Raw genomic sequence first — 14488 nt, forward strand, 5'->3', positions numbered from 1 at the left:
CAGTCAGTCGGGTTGAATTCACCTGTTGCTCGTTACTGGTCCTTAGGTCACTGACACGCACAGTGGAGTTTCCTGTTAGTGTGTGTGTCACTATATAGTGCCTCTACTGGTCCCAGATAACCCAGTTCCACCATCCTCCAAGTCCCCCTCCGCCCCCTTCTTCCCTGGGCAGGACAGATTAGTCCAGTCTGCCTCATCGTGTGTCGTCCAGTCACGCTGCAATGGGTCCACAGGCCAGTTACATAAAAGTTGGAGTATATGTCCCAGGGAGAATGAGGCTAGCCTGGTGTGCTGTGTGAGAGTCCACGTTAGGACACCACAGCAATTTATTCCTGGGACTTTTAGGAAAAGCAGTCGTTGAGCTTGATTTTGAGTCTGGTTGCTTTCAAATGATAGGTCCTCACTTTTATTGGAAATGGGCCTTAGTCTTTTTGTGATGGTATCCTGGCCTATGATGCGCTGATTTGGAATGAATTCATGTTAAGAATGTGAATGTCTTGTGAAAGACGTATTGTTTCTGCAGAGATGTTCTACAGTCTGTTTGCTGTACTGGGTCTGTTATAATGAAAATGCCTCCTCTCAGCTTTGAGCCCTCTCATTGACTCCCTCCATTAGCTGATTGATTTAGAGATAGTGTGGGTGTATTTGCATTCAAAGCCAATGCCAGTTAGCTAATGAGTTTATGGAAATATAATGAATTTCTGAGAGGCTTAAAACTGGCCTGCATACGCCCTTCTCTCTCTCTCTGATGCTGCTTGTCAACAGCAGTAAACATCAAGTAATCACGATTCAGGAGATAATTACAAAGTATTAAATCTCTGAAAACTTTTAAGTTATTGTTGATGATGCTAATGATGCTAACGCCATTGACCATGGGGCTTAAGCTCTGTCCTTCTCGCTCCCTCTTTCGCTTTCTCTCTCCATCACGCTCTCTCCGTCTCTCTCTCTGTCTAAATAATAACCATTCAGTAGACTGTTAAAATCCATGAAACTGTATTTTTTTGCTAATGATGTCAGTTAACATCCTTGACCCAGGCTCCGTCAGCTACCTGACCAATGGGCTGACCTCGGTGGAGCGTTTTCCCATCAGCTTCAAGACCCAGTTCTCAGGGAACCACTTCCACCACGTGGTGCTGGGCGTCTACTGCAATGGACGCTATGGCACGCTGGGCATGAGCCGCCGCCAAGACCTCATGGACAAGGCCCTGACCTTCCGCACGCTCAGCGAACTGGTGTTGGAGTTCGAGGACTCGTACCGTCGCTACCAGCACACCCTGAAGAAGGTGAAGATCGGCCTGTACGTGCCCCACGACCCGCACGTCTTCCAGCCCATCGAGTGGAAGTACCTGGTGCTCAACGCCGCCCGTCTGGGGAGAGAGGACATGAGGAAGGAGCTGGAGAAGCATGGTCGAGACATGAGGATGAAGGTGACATGTTGTTGTCCTACTTTCTCACATGAGAGGTCACGTATCAAACTTGATTACTTGACGCCTCACTGCCATCCCTTCATACATTTCCTGGGTTTAGTATCTACAATACTGTAACTCCCAAGTCTTTGAAAATACTATGACGTTTAGGGTACAATATACAGTTGAAGTCGGAAGTTTACTTACACTTTAGCCAAATACATTTAAACTCAGTTTTTCACAATTCCTGACATTTAATCCTATTAAAAATTAGGATCACCACTTTATTTTAAGAATGTGAAATGTCAGAATAATAGTGGAGAATTATTTATTTCAGCTTTTATTTCCTTCATCACATTCCCAGTGGGTCAGAAGTTCAATACACTCAATTCGTATTTGGTAGCATTGCCTTTAAATTGTTTAACTTGGGTCAAACGTTTCAGGTAGCCTTCCACAAGTTTCCCACAATAAATTGGGTGAATTATGGCCCATTCCTCCTGACAGAGCTGGTGTAACTGAGTCAGGTTTGTAGGCCTCCTTGCTCGCACACGCTTTTTCAGTTCTGCTCACAAATTTTCTATAAGATTGAGGTCAGGGCTTTGTGATGGCCACTCCAATACCTTGACTTTGTTGTTCTTAAGCCATTTTGCCCCAACTTTGGAAGTATGCTTGGGGTCATGTCCATTTGGAAGACCCATTTGCGACCAAATTCCTGACTGATGTCTTGAGATGTTGCTTCAATATATCCACATAATTTCCTCCCTCATGATGCCATCTATTTTGTAAAGTGCACCAGTCCCTCCTGTAGCAACGCACCCCCACAACATGATGCTGTCACCCCCGTGCTTCACTGTTAGGATGGTGTTCTTCGGCTTGCAAGCCTCCCCCTTTTTCCTCCAAACATAACGATGGAACCGTAGTCTGGCTTTTTTATGGCGGTTTTGGAGCATTGGCTTCTTCCTTGCTGAGTGGCCTTTCAGGTTGTCGATATAGGACTCGTTTTACTGTGGATATAGATACTTTTGTACCTGTTTTTGCTCCCAAGGATGAACCAGACTTGTGGAGGTCTACCATTTTTTTTCTGAGGTCTTGGCTGATTTCTTTTGATTTTCCCATGATGTCAAGCAAGAGGCTCTGAGTTTGAAGGTAGGCCTTGAAATACATTCACAGGTACACCTCCAATTGACTCAAATGATGTCAATTAGCCTATCAGAAGCTTCTAAAGCCATGACACCATTTTCTGGAATTTTCAAAGATGTTTAAAGGCACTGTCAACTTAGTGTATGTAAACCTCTGACCCACTGGAATTGTGATACAGTGAAATAATCTGTCTGTCAACGATTGTTGGAAAAATTACTTGTGTCATGCACAAAGTAGATGTCCTAATTGACTTGCCAAAACTATAGTTTGTTAACAAGAAATTTGTGGAGTGTTGAAAAACGAGTTTTATTGACTCCAACCTAAGTGTATGTAAACTTCCGACTTCAACTGTACATTTTGAACTCTGTTGGGATGAAAAAGTTCACCACAATACATTAACTCTCTAGTCTACTGTCCCTGGGTCATCCCTGAGGGAACGTTCAACTCGTTAGTGTTGCTTTGGCTTGACATCCGTCTGGAACGGCGTCATGTCATAGAATTCCCCCCCAATTCCCGGTTTGAAAGCAGGGCGGCCTCCACAGAGAGGCGAAGGGTGTAATATGAACCTTGAGGGATAATTAAGGCCAGAGTTCCCCTCAGTGGAGCAGAGAGCGAAAGGGAGAACGAGAGAGACAGAGATTAGGGAGAGAAAGAGAAATGGATAGAGAGCGAGTGGCTGGTTGGACTGTGTATCACAGACTCCCTTGCATCAGCTGTTGCATGGCGGTGGTAGCTAGTGGTGTTGGGGGATGGTTGTAGGATGGTGCATCTGGAGCTGACTTAAACAGCACCAGTAAATGTAGGTCAGTTCCCAGCTGCCCAGTGCTGGAGACACAGCCTGGACCTCTGTGTTTGACCCTCGTTAGCTGTACATAGTTCATGTGAGTCATGTGAATACTGTAGAAATTGTACATTCTTACAGTGCATACCAAAAATGTGCCAGTGTATAAATAGATATCACTGTATTTCTAGGCGGTGAAAAACTCACAACCACCTTTTCACTTGCTCAAAAACCAGTTGGGAAATGTCTGTAGTGTGCTTTCTTTGCACAACTCAGACAGACCTTGCATTTCATATAGGAGATCATTGGCTGTGCTTATAACTCTCCTCCACTACAGCACATACTGTACATCCTTACATCTATCACCAACCTTATGACTAACATCCTGCCTATGCTTTCAGCTGCATGTGGTTTCTGGAGCACGGAATATGAGCTACTTCCTGTGTGTTCATTCCAGGAAATCATGATCCCTCTCCAGTCTCTCCTCCAAATGTCGGTCAGGAGTGAGCTCTCATTAGGTTTCTACCAGGACAAGGTGACCATGAAACTCAAATTCTGCTAATCGAATGGCGAACATCAGTAGTATTTCAGTACAACTCCTGAGTGTCTCTCTCAGTGTGTGTGCTAGTGTGCGTGCCTGTGAGCCAGATGGGTGCGGCGTAATTGAGATTGCAGAGGGAGTTGACTAGTGGGCTGATTTGGTTAATGGGGTACCATTGTGTTGCCTGGGAGGCTGGCTTCATTACTGTCTGTTAGTCTCTTCTCCCTACATTGGCTCCCAGACGACTCCTTTACATTCTATGTCTCTGAGATCCAACTGTGTCATTAAAAGTTAACTTCTTTGACTGCTCTTTTTATTGAAGTGGAAATGTTCATTTCTCCAGCACATGGCCTGTGGCAAATGGGCCCACTGAATGGTGAACATGTCTGCAACACCTCCTCTGTAGCTTGCAGCTGTAAACAAAACAACTTAAATATCAGTGCAGCAAAGAAACTTCAGCTCAAACCGTCTCTTATCATTTAGATTCCATATCTGTTCTTTTTTGTTTTCTCTCAGATCCTGAAGTCGTCAAGTGCCCAGTCTCCCATCAAAGAACGGAGCAGAGGCAAGTCTCTCTCCCCCCGCCGCCGACAGAGCAGCCCCCAAAGACGGCACATCCACCGGAGAGACAAGTCGTAAGTATCCCTGGGAATCAATCTCGGGTTATTAGCATCACTGAGACAGAAGCTGGAAGGTGGAATGGCCTTTCTTAGGTAGTTTTACATTGACATCTCAACACTTCCTAACAGTTAGGAAGAGTTTACATCAGGTTACTTTAAAATATAATTTGTTTCATGTTCAATGGTCACACATTGTAAGGTAAGATTTAATCTACATAAAACAGTTTTTCCTTAGAGATTTAATGAAAAGTTGGGCAGGTTTTAATTAAAAGTAATTTAATATAATGCAGATCAGATTGGATATGCATGAGTGAGATGTATAATTCATAGAAATCAACTGTTGATCATCCCAACTATAAAAGCTCTCAATGCCCCATCTTGATTACTAGATGCTATTATGTTAGAGAGAGATGAATTGTCTCTGTCTATGGAATGTTTTCCATCTTGTTTTTGTATTAACGAGGGCTGGCACACTTTCTGAAGTTGCTGAACTCTAAGGCGTTAACTGAGCCTTACATGTTTTCTGTAGACTATTGCAGTTCTCTTCTTCTATCAACCCTCTTTCCCTGTCTTGCTTCCTGGCTAAGGATCCCAGTTCATGTAGAGTTCAGTCTATCACACTCTTCTCAGCTCCAGTTAGAGGAAACTGTGAGGACTAAGAAGCAGGACTAGATCAGATACTGTCATTAGCTAATCTGGGTGAACTTGGAGTACGGAGTTAACTTTTAAGCACACTGGCTTCAGTGTGTGCGTGTGAGTGTGTAGGCGAGGGAGTGAATGTGTGCAATGTGCATGCCTATGGTATGTAGCCTACGTGTGAGTGTACACTACTGCTGGGTTGATGGTCCATTCTGACAGCACAGCAGCATAATCACAGGGAGAAGTACTTGTTTTCTGAAAGCCCCAGCCAGGCCAGCATAATGTCTCTTATAGAAGGAAAGTGTTCACTCCTATTATCACTCACCAGCACACTGGGAGGATTCAGGAAGACCCTGCCCTGACAAAGAGGCTGCTGGGATATGTGCACTGTTGAGTGGAGTTGGAAGATGTTGCCCCTCCTCACGAACCACTGATACAGAGCCAGATCTTGTCTCATCCTCTATTGGTTAAGGTTAGGAATGGGGCTAGTGTAATCCTAGATCTGTGTTGGGCAACTGAAGGGCAACTTCTACCTCAATTCTGTGCAGAAGGCATCCTGGGATTTATGCATGGACTCTCAGGTCACCTCCCCTAGTTCCTCTGGGCTATGCTTAAGTCTGCTGTTGACTGAGAATGTCACACAGAGATAGACAGAGTAACTGGACTGGAAGTGTTGTCAAGGGAGAGTTCCTCTGACAAGATGGAGGCTCGGAGAGAAACTCCGGAGAGTCATCTGTCTCCCACTCTCACTGATACTTTATTTAAAAGCAAACTAGATTTTACTTAGCACACACACACACACACAAGCACACACACGCACACGCACACACACACATACGCAGTGCCCTGTTGCTATCTGGCGAGATGAGTCCTCTTTTCCCATCCTCCTGGCCTGGTTTGGTCTCCTCTCAGCTGGCAGAGGGCAGGCAGAGGCTGTAATAGGATCTGGGGCTGGACTCAGTGCAGCAGCTGCAGCGTCGCTCAGGGAACACAGACACGGAGAGGAGGATCCACATGCATGAGACAGATGCCTTCTGGTAATCCCCAGCCCATCTCCGACAGAGGAGATAGGCTTGATACTTAGTTTTTATCATAGTACCAATCAACCCAAAGCCTAATGATGTAACCTATGCCTCTGTGGGAAGGGACACAGTGAAATGGCCAGGGGATTTCTGTCATGCCTGCATTACAGGTGTGTGTGATGTGATTTGACATGATGGGAAACCTTTTATCCTTAGGCATCTGGTGTGTGTGTGCATGTTTTTGTGTGTGTGCACGTGCACGCTTGTTTGTGTGTGTGTGTGCGTGCGTGCTTACGTACATTTATGTGTGTATGCGTTTGTGAATGTGAGTCCGTGCGTGTGCGTAATCACCACTTGAAGTGGCTTCTACACCGTAGTAATTGAGAAGAATGAAGTACATTGTCTATCCTGACAGACCAAAGGAGTGGGAGGGGGCTCTTCTAAGAGAACAACAGTGACATTTAAAGAGGGGCTGCAGGCCAAGGTCTATGTGTTCAGCACCACCCCCCAATCTGACAGAGTTATTTTGGGCCTGTTCTTAGACACCCACTTCTCTGGCTGTCGCCTCCTGTGAGATGTTAATTATTGAGGAAGAGAGTCTTTTCCACCCCCTGATATGTCCTCGTGTCCCATGTCTCACCATGTCGCCCCCTAGGGAGCAGTGTCCCTCTGTCACCACATATTCAATTATTCACCTCAAATCCAGACGCAACCGACACAGTCTATCCATGTTATAGAAATGTTTATTCAGCCAGCGCCTCAGAAAATGTCATCAGCAGTCAGAGTTTGTGTACAAAGAGTGGAGAGTAACTCTAACAGATCTCTGGAAGCCTGCTAATGCCCTCCCTCCATCCACTGCCTGCTCATCGAGTGGCGCCGCTCGGAGATTTGTAGATATTGGGTTTGTTTAATGGGGCGAATGTGCGCTGCCAAATAACATTGATTTGTGAAGACTGGATTTTTATTCCCACAGTGGTTTATGAACGTATTAAATCTAATTGGTTAATTGGTGAATGAAAGCTACACTGAGAGCGTGATGTATCCCTGAATAGCTTGGAAAATCTCCTCTGTTGTGGATGAATGGTTCAGTAGATGAACCCATAGATGTGTCCGGAGGTAATACACTCTATGCAGTTATCCAGAGCTCTGCTCAGCAGGTGGTTTCAGCCCAGAGCGATCCTTCTCATACACACAGAAATGTAAAGCTGAGATAGAAAGGCTGAAATGAACTTCACTTTATAGACAAAGACTTTGCAGGAGATGCAAGTTGAAGATAGAGATGAACTAGTCTCCATGGCGATGAAGCTATATGATGGGGTATGTATGAATATTGTATTCCTCCTTGGGATCTTCCTCTCAGGCAATGGAAAACAGTAGTCAGACAGGGAGACAGAATGCTCGAGGACAGCGCACTACTCTATCACTCTGTGTAGATGTCATCTGGCTTTATCAATTAGAGGTTTAGCCCACTCTCCAAGAAACCGTTGCTTTTGAAGGAAATACATTTTAGAGTCTCTAGACCCACCCGGTTTCTTAATATCAAATGCAAGGTAATTCTAATGGACTACAATACTGCATGGAAGGGAACCACCTGTTTTCGGAGAAGTGAAATATTCAATGAGGTTGTTGAGACAAGGAAAGCTAAGAGTGGTCAGACGAAGGGCCTTGTCATTGTCATTACTGTTCGTATCTCCTACTATCTTACAGTAGATTGGCTGGCTGTTGTCGGTGCTGTATGGGCTGTGGTGGGCTGGGTGTTGTCTATTCTGTAGTGGACTGGGTGTTGTCTATTCTGTGGTGGGCTAGGTGTTGTCTATTCAATTCAAATCAAATTGTATTAGTCACATGCGCCGGATACAACAGGTGTAGACCTTACAGTGAAATGCTTACTTACGAGCCCCTAACCAACAATGCAGTTTAAAAAAAATCTGAATAAGAAATAAAAGTTACAAGTAATTAAAGAGCAGCAGTAAAATAACAATAGCGAGACTATATACAGGGGGGTACTGGTGCAGAGTCAATGTGCGGGGACACCGGTTAGTTGCGGTAATATGTACATGTAGGTAGAGTTGACTATGCACAGTTGGATAAAGTAATCCTTCTAACACTTCCCCCTAAGATATAGATGTACTATTGTAAAGTGGTTGTTCCACTGGATATCATAAGGTGAATGCACCAATTTGTAAGTCGCTCTGGATAAGAGCGTCTGCTAAATGACGTAAATGTAAATGTAAATAACAACAGAGAGTAGCAACGGTATAAAAAGGGGGGGGGGGGGGGCAATGCAAATAGTCTGCATGTCCATTTGATTAGATGTTCAGGAGTCTTATGGCTTGGGGGTAGAAGCTGTTTAGAAGCCTCTGGATCTAGACTTGGCGTTCCGGTTCCGCTTGCCATGCGGTATCAGAGAGAACAGTCTATGACTAGGGTGGCTGGAGTCTTTGACAATTTTTAGGGCCTTCCTCTGACACCGCCTGATATAGAGGCAGAGAGCTTGGCCCCAGTGATGTACAGTACTGGGCTGTTCGCATTACCCTCTGTAGTGACTTGTGGTAGTAGGCCGAGCAGTTGCCATACCAGGCAGTGATGCAACCAGTCCGGATGCTCTCGATGGTGCAGCTGTAGAACATTTTGAGGATCTGAGAACCCATGCCAAATATTTTCAGTCTCCTGAGGGGGAATAGGTTTTGTCGTGCCCTCTTCACGACTGTCTTGGTGTGCTTGGACCATGTTAGTTTGTTGGTGATGTGGACACCAAGGAACTTGAAGCTCTCAACCTGCTCCACTGCAGCCCCGTCAATGGGCGTGCTCGGTCCTCCTTTTCCTGTAGTCCACAATCATCTCCTTTGTATTGATCACGTTGAGGGAGATGTTGTTGTCCAGGCACCACTCGGCCAGGTCTCTGACCTCCTCTCTATAGGCTGTCTCGTCATTGTCGGTGATCAGGCCTACCACTGTTGTGTCATCGGCAAACTTAATTATGGTGTTGGAGTCATGCCTGGCCGTGCAGTCATGATTGAACAGGGAGTACAGGAGGGGACTGAGCACGCGCCCCTGAGGGGCCCTTGTGTTGAGGATCAGCATGGCGGATGTGTCTTTACCTACCCTTACCACCTGGGGGCGGCCCGTCTGGAAGTCCAGGATCCAGTTGCAGAGGGAGGTGTTTAGTACCAGGGTCCTTAGCTTATTGATGAGTTTTGAGGGCACTATGGTGTTGAACGCTGAGCTGTAGTCAATGAATAGGTGTTCCTTTTGTCCAGGTGGGAAAGGGCAGTGTGGAGTGCAATAGAGATTTAATAATCTGTGGATCTGTTGTGGCGGTATGCAAATTGGAGTGGGTCTAGGGTTTATGGGATAATGGTGTTGATGTGAGCCATGACCAGCCTTTCAAAGCACTTCATGGCTACAGACGTGAGTGCTACGGGTCGGTAGTCATTTAGGCAGGTTACCTTAGTGTTCTTGGGTACAGGGACTATGGTGGTCTGCTTGAAACATGTTGGTATTACAGACTTGGACAGGGAGAGGTTGAAAAATGTCAGTGAAGACGCTTGCCAGTTGGTCAGCGCATGCTCGCAGTACCCGTCCTGGTAATCCGTCTGGCCCCGCGGCCTTGTGAAGGTTGACCTGTTTAAAGGTCTTACTCACATCGGCTGCGGAGAGCGTGATCACACAGTCTTCCGGAACAGCTGGTGCTCTCATGCATGTTTCAGTGTTATTTGCCTCGAAGCGAGCATAGAAGTAGTTTTGCTCATCTGGTAGGCTTGTGTCACTGGGCAGCTCTCAGCTGTGCTTCCCTTTGTAGTCTGTAATAGTTTGCAAGCCCTGCCACATCCGACGAGCGTCAGAGCCGATGAAGTATGAAGCATAGCGGGATTTCTTATAAGCTTCCGGGTTAGTCCCGCTCCTTGAAAGCAGCAGCTCTAGCCTTTAGCTCAGTGCGGATGTTGCCTGTAATCCATGGTTTCTGGTTGGGGTATGTACGTACGGTCACTGTGGGGACGAAGTCATCAATGCACTTATTGATAAAGCCACTGACTGATGTGGTGTACTCCTCAATGCCATCGGAGGAATCCTGGAACATATTCCAGTCTGTGCTAGCAAAACAGTCCTGTAGCTTAGCATCTGCTTCATCTGACCACTTTTTTTATTGATTGAGTCACTGGTGCTTCCTGCTTTAGTTTTGCTTGTAAGCAGGAATCAGGAGGATAGAATTATGTTCAGATTTGCCAATTGGAGGGAGAGCTTTGTATGCGTCTCTGTGTGTGGAGTAAAGGTGGTCCAGAGTTGTTTTTTTTCACTCTGGTTGCACATTTAACATGCTGATAGAAATTTGGTAAGACAGATTTAAGTTTCTCTGCATTAAAGTCCCCGGCTACTAGGATCGCTGTCTCTGGGTGAGCGTTTTCCTGTTCGCTTATGGAGGAATACAGCTCATTGAGTGCGGTCTTCGTGCCAGCATCAGTCTGTGGTGGTATGTAGACAGCTACAAAAAATACAGATTAAAACTCTCTAGGTAGATAGTGTAGTCTACAGCTTATCATGAGAGACTCTACCTCAGGCGAGCAAAACCTCGAGACTTCCTTAGATATCATGCACCAGCTGTTATTTACAAAAATACATAGTCCACTGTCCCTTGTCTTACCAGACGCCGCTGTTCTATCCTGCCGGTACAGCGTATAACCAGCCAGCTGTATGTTGATAATGTAGTCGTTCAGCCACGACTCCGTGAAGCATAAGATATTACAGTTTTGAATGTCCCGTTGGTAGTTTAATCTTCTGCGTTTGCTAGCAGAATGAAAGGAAGTGGGGCTTTATTTGATCGCCTACGAACTCTCGGAAGGCAGCCCACCCTCTGGAACCTTTTTCTCTGCCTTCTCTTCAAGCAAATGACAGGGATCTGGGCTTGTTCCCGGGAAAGCAGTATATCATTCACGTTGGGCTCGTCGGACTCGTTAAAGGAAAAAAAGGATTCTGCCAGTCCGTATTGAGTAATCGCAGTTCTAATGTCCAGAAGCTATTTTCAGTCATAAGAGACGGTAGCATTAACATTATGTACAAGATAAGTAAAAAAAAGTTACAAACAATGCAGAGAAACAAATAAAAAACACAATTAGTTAGGAATACTTAAAATGTTAGACTTGTTATCCGGTCCGGCGCCATCTTTATTCTGTGGTGGGCTGGGTGTTGTCTATTCTGTAGTGGGCTGGGTGTTGTCTATTCTGTAGTGGGCTGGATTTTGTCTATTCTGTAGTGGGCTGGGGTGGGCTGGCTGTTATCTATTCTGTAGTGGGCTGGGCTTGCTGTTGTCTATTCTGTAGGGGGTGGGCTGGATGTTGTCTATTCTGTAGGGGGTGGGCTGGATGTTGTCTATTCTGTAGGGGGTGGGCTGGGTGTTGTCTATTCTGTAGGGGGCTGGGTCTTGTCTATTCTGTAGGGGGCTGGGTCTTGTCTATTCTGTAGGGGGTGGGCTGGGTGTTGTCTATTCTGTAGTGGGATGGGTCTTGTCTATTCTGTAGGGGGCTGGGTGTTGTCTATTCTGTAGTGGGATGGGTCTTGTCTATTCTGTAGGGGGCTGGGTGTTGTCTATTCTGTAGTGGGATGGGTGTTGTCTATTCTGTAGGGGGCTGGGTGTTGTCTATTCTGTAGTGGGATGGGTGTTGTCTATTCTGTAGGGGGTGGGCTGGGTGTTGTCTATTCTGTAGTGGGATGGGTCTTGTCTATTCTGTAGTGAGCTGGGTGTCTGTTCTGTAGTGGGATGGGTCTTGTCTATTCTGTAGTGGGATGGGTCTCGTCTATTCTGCAGTGGGCTGGGTGTCTATTCTGCAGTGGGCTGGGTGTCTATTCTGCAGTGGGCTGGGTGTCTATTCTGTAGTGGGCTGGGTGTCTATTCTGCAGTGGGCTGGGTGTCTATTCTGCAGTGGGCTGGGTGTCTATTCTGTAGTGTGCTGGGTGTCTATTCTGCAGTGGGCTGGGTGTCTATTCTGTAGTGGGCTGGGTGTCTATTCTGCAGTGGGCTGGGTGTCTATTCTGTAGTGAGCTGGGTGTCTATTCTGCAGTGGGCTGGGTGTCTATTCTGTAGTGGGCTGGGTGTCTATTCTGCAGTGGGCTGGGTGTCTATTCTGTAGTGGGCTGGGTCTTGTCTATTCTGTAGGGGGCTGGGTGTCTGTTCTGCAGTGGGCTGGGTCTTGTCTATTCTGTAGGGGGCTGGGTCTTGTCTATTCTGTAGTGGGATGGGTCTTGTCTATTCTGTAGGGGGCTGGGTGTTGACTATTCTGTAGTGGGATGGGTCTTGTCTATTCTGTAGGGGGCTGGGTGTTGTCTATTCTGTAGTGGGATGGGTCTTGTCTATTCTGTAGGGGGCTGGGTGTTGTCTATTCTGTAGTGGGATGGGTCTTGTCTATTCTGTAGGGGGCTGGGTGTTGTCTATTCTGTAGTGGGATGGGTCTTGTCTATTCTGTAGGGGGCTGGGTGTTGTCTATTCTGTAGTGGGATGGGTCTTGTCTATTCTGTAGGGGGCTGGGTGTTGTCTATTCTGTAGTGGGATGGGTCTTGTCTATTCTTCAGTGGGATGGGTGTCTATTCTGCAGTGGGCTGGGTGTCTATTCTGCAGTGGGCTGGGTGTCTATTCTGTAGTGGGCTGGGTGTCTATTCTGCAGTGGGCTGGGTGTCTATTCTGCAGTGGGCTGGGTGTCTATTCTGCAGTGGGCTGGGTGTCTATTCTGTAGTGGGCTGGGTGTCTATTCTGTAGTGGGCTGGGTGTCTATTCTGCAGTGGGCTGGGTGTCTATTCTGTAGTGGGATGGGTCTTGTCTTTTCTGTAGTTGGCTGGGTGTCTATTCTGCAGTGGGCTGGGTGTTGTCTATTCTGTAGTGGGCTGGGTGTCTATTCTGCAGTGGGCTGGGTGTCTATTCTGCAGTGGGCTGGGTGTTGTCTATTCTGTAGTGGGCTGGGTGTCTATTCTGCAGTGGGCTGGGTGTCTATTCTGTAGTGGGCTGGGTGTCTATTCTGTAGGGGGCTGGGTGTTGTCTATTCTGCAGTGGGCTGGGTGTTGTCTATTCTGCAGTGAGCTGGGTGTCTATTCTGCAGTGGGCTGGGTGTCTATTCTGTAGTGGGCTGGGTCTTGTCTATTCTGCAGTGGGCTGGGTGTTGTCTATTCTGCAGTGGGCTGGGTGTCTATTCTGCAGTGGGCTGGGTGTCTATTCTGTAGTGGGCTGGGTGTTGTCTATTCTGCAGTGGGCTGGGTGTTGTCTATTCTGTAGTGGGCTGGCTGTCTATTCTGTAGTGGGCTGGGTGTCTATTCTGCAGTGGGCTGGGTGTCTATTCTGTAGTGGGCTGGGTGTCTATTCTGTAGTGGGCTGGGTGTCTATTCTGTAGTGGGATGGGTCTTGTCTATTCTGTAGTGGGCTGGGTGTCTATTCTGTAGTGGGATGTGTGTTGTCTATTCTGCAGTGGGCTGGGTGTCTATTCTGCAGTGGGCTGGGTGTCTATTCTGCAGTGGGCTGGGTGTCTATTCTGCAGTGGGATGGGTCTTGTCTATTCTGTAGTGGGATGGGTGTTGTCTATTCTGTAGTGGGCTGGGTGTTGTCTATTCTGTAGTGGGCTGTGGTGAGCTGGGTGTTGTCTATTCTGTAGTGTGCTGGTGTTGTCTGTTCTGTAGTTGGCTGGGTGGCTATTCTGTAGTGGGCTGGGCTGGCTGCTGGGTGTTGACTGCTGTGTCTGTCCTTGTGCTGCTCTGAGATTCTCCTCTTCAGTCCAGCCCCCTCTCCTCTCTTTTCTCATCTCCTCTCCTCTCTTCTTCTCTCTTCTCTTCTCCTCTTCTCTCATCTCCTCTTCTCTTCTCTCCTCTCCTCTATTATTCTTTAACAAAGCTCTTTGTTCTACGGTGTGTAATCAGCTGTGAAACCCATGCATAGGCTGTGATCCGTACAGGGGCTCAATCAACACAGTTGTAATTGTTTTGATCAGCACTGAAACAGAAAGCCTACCAATAGGTAATTTGTGCTCTCCCAGAGGACTTAGTGAAGTCTACAGGCTTTAGTCTGAATAGTTAAGCAGAGTGGTGTTTCTCTGTGTTGAGGAATGATGTTAATTCCGTGGCCTGTGGTGAAGGATGGGCTGTTAACCAGGGCTGCTTGTAAGCCACTGTGTGAGAATGGTGTACTCAGAGAAAGTTGACGCCTGTCTGGCTGACTGATCGACTGACTGGGTGCGCTGGGTGTTGAAAGCCTGGGCTCTGTGCTCCCCCTATACCTCTCCCTGGAAGACAGAATGCTATTGATCAGAGCAGCAGGGGAGGGAGTAGGTGTGCTGTCCAGGGTACTGAGGAAGTAGTCTTAGATA

The 14488-nt window shown here is 46.8% G+C and overlaps 1 protein-coding gene across 1 annotated transcript in view; it reads left to right on the forward strand.

Annotated features, from left to right (window-relative positions):
* The window catches only part of LOC106571425 (tubulinyl-Tyr carboxypeptidase 2), a 39172-nt gene that overhangs the window by 17867 nt on the left and 6817 nt on the right, over positions 1 to 14488 (forward strand). The window contains exons 5-6 of the mRNA XM_014144510.3: positions 1046 to 1427; positions 4385 to 4503. Of these exons, the coding sequence (XP_013999985.1) occupies positions 1046 to 1427; positions 4385 to 4503 (501 nt within the window). The remainder of the gene's footprint in view (positions 1 to 1045; positions 1428 to 4384; positions 4504 to 14488) is intronic.

Source organism: Salmo salar, chromosome 15 (genome assembly GCF_965601325.2).
Source record: "Salmo salar chromosome 15, fSalSal1, whole genome shotgun sequence".
NCBI lineage: Eukaryota > Metazoa > Chordata > Actinopteri > Salmoniformes > Salmonidae > Salmo > Salmo salar.